General features: G+C 50.7%; 1 protein-coding gene across 1 annotated transcript; it reads left to right on the top strand.

The window, feature by feature from the left end:
• The first annotated feature begins 6,355 nt into the window (after positions 1-6,355).
• On the top strand, positions 6,356-11,898 carry HHEX (hematopoietically expressed homeobox). The gene is made up of 4 exons (XM_068197681.1): positions 6,356-7,011; positions 8,643-8,821; positions 9,049-9,099; positions 10,672-11,898. Exons 1-4 carry the CDS (start codon positions 6,633-6,635, stop codon positions 10,903-10,905), a joined length of 843 nt encoding a protein of 280 aa, XP_068053782.1. The 5' UTR covers positions 6,356-6,632; the 3' UTR covers positions 10,906-11,898.
• Positions 11,899-12,357: the final 459 nt, after the last annotated feature.

Raw genomic sequence — 12,357 nt, 5'->3', positions numbered from 1 at the left:
TCCTCTCCTCTCCTCTCCTCTCCTCTCCTCTCCTTAATATTATACTTTATGTGATATTTCCATTTGCAACCATCAAGGCAGATTCTCTCAGCCTGTTATGAAAAAGAATTTATTTGCCTATGAAAATCATCAGCTTCAATGGACTCCAAATCCACTGCACAAGTTCTGAATTTGTCTCTAAGGCAATTCCTCCAGCTTTCTAGAGCCAATTCCACCCAAGTATTATGGCTTCTACCTGTGAAAATGAAGGCTTTTGAGGAGTTTCTGCCCCTGAGAGTCTACCAATCTATTTTTCAGATGAGGACAGATTTCAGATCCATCCTTCTAACCCCACTGTTAAACAACCATTAATAGTTAGCTAGACGGTTACTGTAAGCTTCTGTATTTGACTGTTAACCACATCTGCATGTGTGTCTCTGCTCCATATAGAACAAACCTATCTAGGGATTGATTTTATGATGCCAAAATGATAAAGTTTGCTAAAAAATGTAGAGTGAATGTGTAAGCTCTGGAAAACATTAACAAAAATAACTAAGTAACACTCCCTATTCATACCTAATTCCTACTGACATCAAATTTAGCTGTGTGTACTTTGGACTCATTGGAACTGTTACCATGAAAAATCTTGCTGCACAAGTCCTCTTTGAAACATACAATATTTGTGTTCCAATTGCTCTGTTAAAAAAAAAAAAAAAAGTTTTGTCATCACTGTAGTTTAGGCAGATTCTCCATTGTCTGGTGTCTTGTTATAGTCATTTATATCAACACAGAGTGGGTGTACAGTAGCCAGCAGTCTGTGTTAGCAGCATTTTAGATTCAGTTTGCACTTACGTAAATGATTGTGCAAGATGTGAGAGGCAGTCTAGCCCCTGGGAATTATATACGGTTTTGGGCGTAATCTTTGTGTGTGTAGCCAACACATAAAAATATAGAGAAGTTTTAACATGTTACTGTTGCCATCACCCCAAATAAATATAATTAAACAAGCAGCTATCAGTTGCACTTAGAGGCAGGATCCAGAATAGCTCATGTTTTTGGTGGCAGATATATAAGAAATATGAGCCTATAAGGAAAAATATATTGCTTTGTTTTTCATAGCATTGTTCACCACATTTTCATAATGGTCAGATAAGAAAGTTTTCAGACCAAGGAAGGGTTAGAAAAGTGCATTTCAAAAACCATTACAATTTATGTAGTTTAATAGGATGCCTCTTTGCAATTCAGAAAAAAAAAAAAAAAAACTATGGTGAATTGTGTCACATTTCAGCTGAATTAAACTGGTTTAGAGATACTGTGTCACAAGACAGCCCAGTCCAGAATGAAAGTGGTATTAACTATGTTTATAATGAGGGGCCATGTGTTCCTTCCTATTTCCACAGAGCTATAAATGTTGCATATTCCACTTTGCAAGTCAAGGTATCCCAGAAGAGATATTAATGATATTGGGGGCTACAGGAAATGGAAGCACCTTAACAATCTGTTCCCCTGGGGGTCTGGCATGTGCTGCCTTGGAAATCCTTGACAAGACTCAAAAGCACCATTAAAGCTTTTCTGCTTTTCTTTTTTTTTTTTTTTTCCCCATCAGAGCTTGTGACAGCATAGGTGAAAAACACCCTTGCTGGTGGCAGCACATCTCTCATACCCACAAATATTCAATTAACATTAATGAATTGTTTAAACATTCCTGAGGTCCCTGTGTCTCTCTGCAGATATTTGGGGTCTTTATTTTGCCCGACTCTAAACCACAACCCCAAGTAAAAGAGCAAAGGAGGAACTGAAGAGACACCTCCTGGTTGACTTTTTGCCAGTTGCTTTCATCTCTTGAAGTTTTCCCTGTGATGGGGCTCTGCAGGTTTTCAGGGCAAGGCAAAGATGTCTAAATGCCAGGGAAAAATTTTTCTTTCCTCTAACCCAATGCTCAGAAACAGCTGAACCCATTTTGCTGAAACCTTAAAGGTACTTAGCATGATGGAGATTCCCTCACAACAGAATTTTTTTTTCACTTGGATGATTTAAATTTAGCAAAATCATAGCAATGTAGAACAAAAACCGATAAGCTCCTGCTAGCTCTGCCTAGAATAATATTTTATATGTTGTCCACCCCTTTTTAGACCAAGATTTGTCTCGTTCTGCTATATCTAATGAATGCCTTTAAGACTAACTTGCCCTAATGTTTATTACAGTTGTAACTCATTTATTAAATCAAATCATGATGGTGAGGAGGAAGCTGTAAGAAGTGAATATCTAACAGATGAGTTATCTGGAAGAAGGCAGCACCTACTGACATCACCCTGCAATGTGCAGTGCCTCTGTCTGGAGCAATCTGGCTTCCATGATGCTAGAGAAAATCAGAGAGGTGAACTCCCTCCTATTTCCTCCTTGGAAGGTGTTCAAGGCTGTGGCCTCACCTCTCTTGGAAGAGTCTTGAAATATTTTCAATAATGGGAAGGGGTGGGATGGCTGTGGGCTGGATCCTCTTGGAAAGCTGTAGCATTAGGGAATGATGCTGCTGGTAGCCCGCTCCAGCTGTTAAAAAGATGGAGTTTTGCTGATTTGTTCACTAATTCTGTACAGCCAAATGCAGTTACTGCAGCTGGGAATGATCCATCTCTGGTGTAACTCTGCCGAAGCCTGTAGTGTCACAGAGGGTGCGACTGTGGGTGAAAATCCCAGTTTGGAGAGCAGAAACCGGCTAGGTACATGTTAGTGACAACAATCCGTGAGGCAAAATAAAGTGTTCTGTGATTCCAGACACGCTCACCTATAAATTGCTGACCGGCTTATGTATTGCCCCATATAACCACCCCAGAAATCAGGAATATTCTGTTTATCGGGGCGTTTATCACAGATAATCATAGGTGTGGTGGAAATACCGCCTGGCGTGTGTCGCTGGATTTGGAAACTTTCATTTCCTGATTTTCTGACAGTGTGGGGGGGGTTGAGGTTTTGATTTTTTAAAATTATTCTTATTTTATTTTAATGCACCGGCCTGAGGACAGGCCAGCACAGCTCAGCGCCCTCCGCCACAGCCGCCCGCGCCCGCCCCGCCGTGCGCGCCCGCGGTGCCGCCGTCCAGGTGTTTCGCGTTACCGCCGCCCCGTAAAAGCCGCTCACGAACACGGTGACACATAAACGCTAAATTAAAGCGGTGCTACGCCCCCGCCCCGGGGCGGGGGCAGAGGCAGATCCGACCACCCGCAGCCGGGCCGCCGAGCGGGCCCCGGCCCCGGCCCCGGCCCCGGCCCCGGCCCCGGCGCCGCGGGTTTGCCGACTCCCCGCAGCACCGGGACGGCGGCGGCGGCCGGCGGGAGGCTCCAGAGCCCCGCCGGAGCCCGCGGGTGCCGCTTCCTCCGGCTAAGGGAGGCAAAGTCTTCCCTCATCGCCACTCGAGGCACCTGTGGAGCCTTGGGGAAAGCTGTCCGGGGCTCCACGCAGGACAAGGGCTGGAAGGGGAGGGAAATCGCCTCAGAGCAGCCGATGAGCGAGGCTGGGCCAGGCTTGCAGCGCAGCCCCGGGTGCGAGGCCAGCGCGGCAACATCACTCATGGGGGGGCAGGCAGCACCCCGCTGCTTCCCCCGGGGAGCCCGTCCGACCCCTCCCCGCCAGCCCCCGACCCGAGGGGACACACGAAGCAGCACTTTCTGGCTGGCTTCCTCCGGCCGGAGCCGCTCTTTCTGTCCGCCCCGCGAGGAGCGCGCCCGGGCGGCAGCGGCGGAGCCCGGGTCCCGGCCGGCTCCGCCGTCGCGGCTGGCAGCGGCGCCGCCTGCAGCAAGTGGGGGCCTTGATTTTATTATTATTTTTTCCTTGAGCTCAGAACTCCTCGAAGGCGGGTGATTTCACGGAAAGTGAAGGGGAAGACAGGGCCCCGAAGTTATTACACAAAATAATGAGTTCTCCAGCCGATTCCTCCGGGCTGAGACCGTGCCAGTGCGGGGATGCACGCATCTCGCCCCGCCGTCCTCCAGAAATCCCCAGATTAGCAGAAAAACTTGGTGGTGTTTCAAGTGAATACCAAGAAAATTAATGTGAAAGCATTCCTCTTTTAATCGAGAAAGGCGTATATTTTCTCTCTCTCCCAAGGCTTCTCTCTCTATCCCCCCCACTTCCCCCCCGCTCAGGGTTTTCCAGATAAATTGGAGAGATTTCCAGAGGGAATCTGGAGAAGAAATAATAGAACTATTCAAGCACTGTCTTGGTTGCCCCGATCTGCAGTACCTTTCTTTAAATGCCCGTTAGACTGTAAAATCCGGTCAAAACTGTATTCATTGCGACAATATTGGTAATAAAGTATTTTGTCTGATGTTGCATTGTCTCCCTCACGACAGAAACTACAAACAAAATGTATGTTACAAGCTAAAAGGAAAAGGTTTTATTTAATCTAGAAAATAATTAAAATCTCATGTATTTTTATTGGTTTTAGTATCCAGCAGAGTGAAAATATTGAAACTCCGAGACCCCTTGCATTAAAAAGTCACAACTGTTCTATTTTATTAGTTCTGACTGTGTGAAAAAAATTATAAGGACAACATTGAAAAAATCCGGGTTTTAGAGCCCCGAATGGCCATAAAAACAATAAAATCAACTATAAAACCTGCACTAGTGATATTAAAAAATTATGTAGTTCAATAAATTTGACATTTCATGAATGTGGGTTTAATAGTCTCCAACCCGTGGAAAGAGGAAGGCTGAGGTCTAACAATTGAATTTGAAAGGGGCGGTTCTGTAGAACTGCAAAATTAAGTGCTTCATTTTTCTTGTTAGGGATTATGCAGTGGTAGTGGAATGTAATAACGGTGTCATTAAAACTTCCTTTTAACAAGGCCTATTGCTTGTATAAAAGTCAGAAAAGAATAATCTCTTCCTCTATTTATTTGTTTTCCAATAATACAGCAAAATATTTTTTTTCTTTTTGCATAAACTTGTTCTCAAGATTTTGAATCGACAGCTTGTAAAATATTGTGGGGGCCCTCCATTCTGCTGCCTCATATCATTCACGTCGTTATTCCAGAGGGCAACAGGTCATCGGTTTACTGTACATTTATTAAGTAAATCAAGCTGCAAATCCAACACTTCCAGATGAAAACATTAACTAAACCCCTTGGAAAGAGCAATGCCTGGGAGACTGAACACAGAGAAAAAATAATCAAAACTGTCAGCTCGCTTTACGTGTACCTGATATTTACAAGACACAAGACCACGCTTTAAAGGTGAGTTTTGGCATTTGTTAACAATGTGAAGTAAAAGAAAACCCAACCTCTCTGTATTATTAAAATAGATATATTTTTTTTTGTTGTTTTTCATTTCACCAACACCCTTTCGTCTTGCTCTGAGCCTCTTAGTTATTAAGATCTTCGTGGGTTTGAACTGGAGACCTTTCTCTTTTTTTTTTCCTCTCTTTTTTTTTAAGCAGAGTTATACCAGCACCTGCTATTCCTTAACAGCTTTCCGTGCTCGCTGTCAGCACGGGGGGGTGTGAGGGAGACGGGACACGGCGGGGTCCGCGGACACGCAGGGTGCACCTGTCGTCTCCGCTCGCACGGACAGGGAGAAGGAGAGGCTGTGCCAGCCGCTGCCGCCGGGGCGAGGCCCCGGGTGCCTGAGGGGTGCGGGCAGAGCGGGGGTCGCTGCCCGTTCCTCACACCTCCCACCACTCCTCGCCCAAGTCTGGCCGACAGCGGTGCTGGCGAGGGGCGGCCCTGCGGAGCGGAGTCGGCGACGCCCGGACAGAGCGCGTGTCACCCGCTGGGGGCTGCGGGGCAGGGGGCATCACCCGGCGGGATCTTAAAAATCTAATAGATGGAGCCCAGGTGGCGCTGCTCGGGCCGTCATGCCGCTTTCCCAGCCCGGGCTGTCGGGCACTGGGTCCCCAGTCCCGCGCGGCCCTCGGCCGCCTCATCGCCCCCCAGTATGCCGCCCGGTGCCGGCCGTCGGTGCCAGGCGGGACGCGAGCAGCGCGGCGCCACTTCCTGCTTCGCCACGCCGTGCTCTCGGCTCTGTCCTGAGCAGCCTGAGGAGCCGGTGCGGCCCCGCCGCCCACGCACTCCCCCCACTCGTTCCCGGTCCACGCAGTCAGGCCGGGCGTGCGCGCGGACTTTTCCAAGAGAGAGGTCCCCGGACCGGGTCGGGGGTGGCCGTCCGCTTCTTGCCTCCTCCCTCGGTCCGCGCCGGGGCCACGCTGCAGGGGTCAGCGCGCATCCCCACGGGGAAGCCCGAGCACCGGCTGACGCTGTGCCGTGTGCCAGCAGAGAGCGGGAACCGCTGCGGGAAGCGCCGGGGCTCCTGTACCGTCGGGGCCCGGCGGGCGACAGATCGCGCCCCGCTGCCCTGGGTTCCCCCGGCCTGCGGCGGTGGTTGATTGGCGCCGCGGGGAGTTCGCTCGAGGAGGCGGGAGAGTTTGCCGGCGGGGGGTGGTTTCCCCCTTCCCTGGCCGGGCTCATTGGCCAGACGGCGCCGTGGCAGGAAGGGGACAGAGACCACGCGGGCTCCGCCCCGCGCCAATAGAAACCTATCGAAGGGTAACCCGAGCCCAGAGAAACCCGCGGCGGCGGTGCCAGCACCCAGCTGCCGCGGTCGGGGCCGGCTTTCCGCAGGGGCGGCCGGGGGCGCGGGGGTGCGCGGGCGGCGACCGCGCCATGCAGTACCAGCCGCCGGGCGCGGCGCCGGCGGCCCTGGGCGTCGGCGTCCCGCTGTACGCGCCCACGCCGCTGCTCCAGCCCGCGCACCCCACGCCCTTCTACATCGAGGACATCCTGGGCCGCGGCCCCGCCGCCGCCCCGGCCCCCCACTCCCTGCCCGCCCCGCCGCCGCCGACGCTGCCGTCGCCCAACTCCTCCTTCACCAGCCTGGTGTCCCCGTACCGGACCCCCATCTACGAGCCGACCCCCGTCCATCCGGCCTTCTCCCACCACCTCGCCGCCACCTATGGCACCGGCGCCTACGCCGGGCCCCTCTACTCCTTCCCCCGCGCCGTCGGCGACTACGCGCACGCCCTGATCCGGCAGGACCCCCTGGGTAAGCCATGTGCCCCCCTCCGCCCTCCCCGGTTGCGGCGCAGCTCTCGTCCCGTCCCCATCCCGCCGTCGGGGCAGGGATAAATGGAAAGTGCCCGAAAGCGGTCCCCTTTCCCGCCCGCCCTGCCGCTTCTCTCTATTCCCCCGGCTCTCTCCGGTCCCCGTCTGATTTACAGTAAATTAGAGACGTGCCTTGCTCCGGGTCTGACAGCGAGACCACAGTACGCGGCCGCGGTGACTCAGATTTGTTTTCCTTCAAACCAAGTGACTCTGAGAGTGTCCTTAGTAATGTCGCGTGTGGTTTTGGTGGGGAGTTTTAATTGTGCTTGGAGATCGCATGGCAGATCTCAGTCTTTCCTGCCGGATGACTTGAAAAACAGCCGGGAGGCCGGCTCCACTCGCTGGGGCCCCCGAGGTTCCTCTGCGGGTCGGCTCGGGCCGGGCCGGGCCGGGTCGGGGGCCCCGGCGACTACTTCTCGCCTTTGGCCGGGGGAAGCGACCCCTCTGCGGGGGCTGAGCCCCGTGCCCGGGCTGCAGCACTTGTTCTTAGTGATTGCAAAACTGGACCTGACTCACCACATTTGTGCAGTGAAAGAGGCTGACCCTTTCCGTTCATACAGGAAACCTTGAGCTCTCGATAGGAGTAAATCTGGTTTCAGAAGCTGTTAAGTGTTTTCCTGGCCGCCTGAAGCAGGCTCTTCCCCGGGAGTCGTGCACATTGCTGATTACTTTATCGACATCCTCAATACAGACAAATTCAGGAAACACTCGACTTCTGATAGCCGGGATCCGTTTTTCTGATATTGTTCATTTCCTCTGTGTGGGATGTGACTTTATGACAGCTAAAATAACCAGTTGCTTCCTATTTTTTGAGTCTGTTTTGCACCAGAATTACTAAAGCCTGACGCAAGCAAAATCTCGAAAAACAATGCAGCAAATTGCAAAGGGTGCAGGCAGAAAGACAAACAGCGTGACTCAGTAGCACTGGACGGAGCCTCCTGCCCCGGGACGCGGCCGTGGCTCCGCAGCGGGGCCGGTTCCCCGGCGTGTCGCTGCCTGCACCGCCTCGCCCCTCATCCGGCCCCGGGTCAGCCTGGCGGGCACCCCGCGGCCTCTGGCGGGCAAACCCCAGCCGAGGGTGGCGGACCTGCGGGCTCTTCTTCCTAGAAGCCCAGTGCCCTCCTATTGGCGCATCACCCCACCCCGGCCCAGCCCCGCGATGTCCCCGCTGTCCGCAGAGACCCGGGCATTGGCTCAGAGAAAGGGAGACGGTTTCTTTAGGGCATCGCAGAGAAAGAGCAGAAGGAAGCAAAGGTCTTTTTTTTTTTTTTTTTTTTTTTTTTTTTGTCTCTTTCTTTGCGAGATAGACCAACAGGAAACACATTGACGGAAACGTTGCCAAAGCCCGTAAAGTGACTTTAACTGGTCTCTCCGTTTGGCGGAGGGGAAAAAATCAGAGAGGGGAAAGATCAGAGTAGGAACTGAGAGAAATAAAATCAGGCGAAGGAAATTAGCGAGCCCTGGACCCGGTGCGCTACCAGGCCTGGGCCCGGGCGGGGCAGGGGCTCCCCAGTCACGCGTGTCCTGTCCGCGGCCGGCCAGTGACCCTCGGCGCTGTGCCTCTGTTTGTAGGGAAGCCGCTGCTGTGGAGCCCCTTCATCCAGCGGCCGCTGCACAAGAGGAAGGGGGGGCAGGTCCGCTTCTCCAACGACCAGACCATCGAGTTGGAGAAGAAGTTCGAGACGCAGAAATACCTCTCCCCGCCGGAGAGGAAGCGCCTGGCCAAGATGCTGCAGCTCAGCGAGAGGCAGGTGAGGCCGTGCCCCCGCCCCGGGGAACCGCACCCCCTTCCCGCTCGCTCCAGGCCCCGCCGCCGTGCAGCTGCTGTCGTGCATCGCTCTCGGGCACCCGCCCGACTCGGGGTCGGCGGGATGGGGTTTTTGGCAGGTTCTTGCTTTTTGCTTGTGGCTTGGGTAAGGCTCCGGGCACTAACTGGCTCCAAGACTACCGCGCACCTTTTCTCATTGTCGTTGCTCAGGTCAAAACCTGGTTTCAGAATCGCAGAGCCAAATGGAGGCGTCTAAAGCAGGTACGTAGATGTTTCTGTTTCTATAGAAATAAGTATTTTAATTGTCTTATCTTACGCCGTGCTCGCCTATTCCAGGTTGTATGCAGAAGTCATCTGAAAGGCAGTTTAACCTCTTCACCTTGATTAAAAAGACAAATAGTCATGCTGGAATCCATGAGGGCTCGTTCAGGCAGCACTAATGTTAAAAGCTTCTAATGCAGTTCCTATATCAATTAAGCCCGAGTTTCACACACCACCTATTAAAACTCCACGGTAATTGTTTTGTAAACCCATATGTTGTTTAGCCAATTAATGTGGAGAAGATAAGTAATTGTCAGTAAATTACTTAGGCACTTTTTTTTTGAGAATATTAACCGGTGTTTTAAAATGCCCTCTCTTAATAAACACAGGTTGATGTATTTTGCTAACATTGGGAGAAAGCAGGTACAACTACCTTGTTTGTTTTGAGGAGCCACATGGAAAATTGAGTAGTTTTTAACCTTCCTTTCACAAGCAGTTACAGTGTAGGAGTGTAAGAAGTTAAAGCAGTTTCCCTTCCCTTAGAAATCATGCTCAAGCAGATAATTATTTAGGGGGTTTTATGGCACATAGGGACTCAGCAAAAGTGAGGTCCCTTGGCTCAAATATTTTTGAAAAATTCCAACATTTTGGCCTGAGTCTGGCTTCAGTGAGTGTGACATGGATGCACATTTTACTGGCAAATTCGCCTTTAATATCAAAGTAAAAAGAAAAGAAAACTAATCACAGTACCATGCTCTAGATAAGTCTTTTCTGTGACCTTTGCCTGAGTTTAACTCAATCTTCATTTGATTTTTTAATAAAGTCCTATTATTCTGGCAAGAGGCCGCCTAGGGCCCAGCCCATGCCACAGTGTCCAGAGAGCTCGCTTGGGATCTCGGCCATTTTAAGTCATTTCCTCCTTTTCATTCAGTCACATCCATTTCTCCAAGCCCGCTTATATCATGGGTACATGTCTCTGCCTGCTTTTTCTTTCACGTAGCATTTCATGCCCCCTTAGGGGACTGGGCTCTCCGGACAGGTGCCAACACAGGGCTACTCTTGCCTTCACAAACAGGGGTTTGGTTTGGTTTTAGTGGTGAGTGTTTTAAAGTTGAGTTTTAGCTTAATTAGTAATTTTTTTCCATTTGCTTTTGGACCACTGATGGATTCAACCTCCCTCCTCTTGCTGTCGGGCGTAATTAAAGAAAGATCAGGGCAGGAGGAAGCGGTGTGTCGGTGTTTGTAGACTCATAATAAACATTTGCTTTGCTAAAGACAAAAGTTCAGAGGTTCCTGGGCTCCAGCAGCTCCTGACTCTTTTGAAGTGGCTGCGATAACCATCGCCAAGGAGCCTTATTCATGGCAGCAGTCCCTGTGGCTGTGAGGGAGTGGGATCAGAGCCCTCACCCGGCCCTGTCCCTCTTGGGAAGCTTTATAGGCAGGAGGCCAGGGAGGTAGCAGGACACCTGCCTTTTTCTGCAAGGTGGTTTTCCTACCAGCACAGCTGGAATTCCTGGGCCTCCTGTCTCTGTGGCCTGTAGTTCTGTACCAAGCAGGATTGTTTCATTGCAGGAGAACCCCCAGGCCACCAAAAAGGAAGAAGTAGAAGGTGCTGACAGTCACAGTGACCAAAGGCCGGAGAGCTGCCAGAGCCCCGAGCAGAAGGGTAAGGAGGTCTCTCTGGATGGCTCACAGTACACCCCCTCACCAGCCTCACAGGAGGACCTGGAGTCAGATGTCTCTGATGACTCTGACCAAGAAGTGGACATTGAAGGCGATAAAGGCTATTACACAGCTGCCCACTAACAGTCCCATGCAGAGAGCGGACCTAACTCGGCTTGCACTTTACCAGGGGCTGGTTTGAAAGAATATTGTGCTGCAGGAGAAAACTTTCACCGTTGCATTGAAAGAAAAAAGCATCACCAAATAGACTAATTTTATAACAAGCAGAGAAAGAAAGACGTATTTTCTGCAAAAAGTTCAGTTTTGGCATCTCTAATTTGGTTAAAGGACCATGGTTTGTATTTAATTTTTTCTAAGATATGTTTGTACAATAATCACTGTTCTAACTGGAATATAATCCTGCACCGTGTTCTTACTTATGGTGGTGGAGAGGGTCTGAATCAGCTGCTGTCAGTGATCAGGCAAAACTCTTATCTAGTATGGAAGTGAGTATGGATTGCAGGACTAAGTCCTTTATACGTGTAAACAAATGTACTTCAAATAGATTAATTTAAACGCCCTTTGTAAGCAGAGAATCATGTTCTGTGAAATAGGGAGGGATTTGACAATCCCAAGAAGTGCCTTATACTCACACGCTTTTATGTGCTCTCTACTGAGACATCCTTCTGTTTGTCAGGTAGAGTTGTCAGACAGATTCCTTTTTCTTCTTGTGTGAGATGAAATGTGCCTTCTCAGATTTTTGAGATTTTTGCCTCACAGTTTGGATGGTTCTATTTGCAGAAAAAAAATATTTTTCTCCTTTAAAATCTCTAGCACTGTTTTTTATGGATTTCATATTTGAGAAGAAAATGCAGGGAGTGATAGGGCCCTGCTGCATGACAGAAACTGGCATCAGCTGCAGGGCATAAGTGAGGCACACAGCCATGGGAAGATAATGCCTATCGTACGCGTATCTGCTTCTGTACATACTAGTTTTCTTTAAAAGTCTTGTGGTTTTATACCTCACATTGTTCATATTTTGTACATATTTGTTCAGTGTTAAAAAAAAAAGGCAAAACTTGGTATTTAATTTTTGATGGACATATCTGTGAAATAAACCTAAACTCTGCAACACTCGCCACTCTGGCCGTCCAGTTACTGGCAGGGGAAAACCCAAACCTCTCCTCTGCCAGGTGTGTTGTAAGCAGCTTTTCCCTCGGTACTGTGCCAGCCATCAGCCACCCCGCAGCTTTCTGGGCACCCTCGGCTGCAGGAGTCTTGTGTGGGCTCTCTGCTATATTTGTTTTCTGTGTTTCAGCCTCCCACCCCCCATTTCAGTTTTGCCTGTGCCTGTGCCCACACAGGAACGGGCTCTGTGGCTGGAGGAGGAAAACCTGGCTGGCAAGCCCAGGCTGGAAGCGTGGGTGTTTACCCCCGAGTCGCCCTGACCTTGGGAGCCGGAGAGGTGTTCGGGCTGGAGGAGGAGCGGAGCCGGCAGGGTTTGCTCGGGGCCGGGCATCGACCCCATCCGGGGCAGACGCTGACCCACCTGAGTCAACAGTGGTTATTCATCGGCCTTTCTCTGAAATGACTACG

This window comes from Anomalospiza imberbis, chromosome 8, assembly GCF_031753505.1.
Source record: "Anomalospiza imberbis isolate Cuckoo-Finch-1a 21T00152 chromosome 8, ASM3175350v1, whole genome shotgun sequence".
NCBI lineage: Eukaryota > Metazoa > Chordata > Aves > Passeriformes > Viduidae > Anomalospiza > Anomalospiza imberbis.
This window is presented reverse-complemented; position numbering and strand designations above follow the sequence as displayed.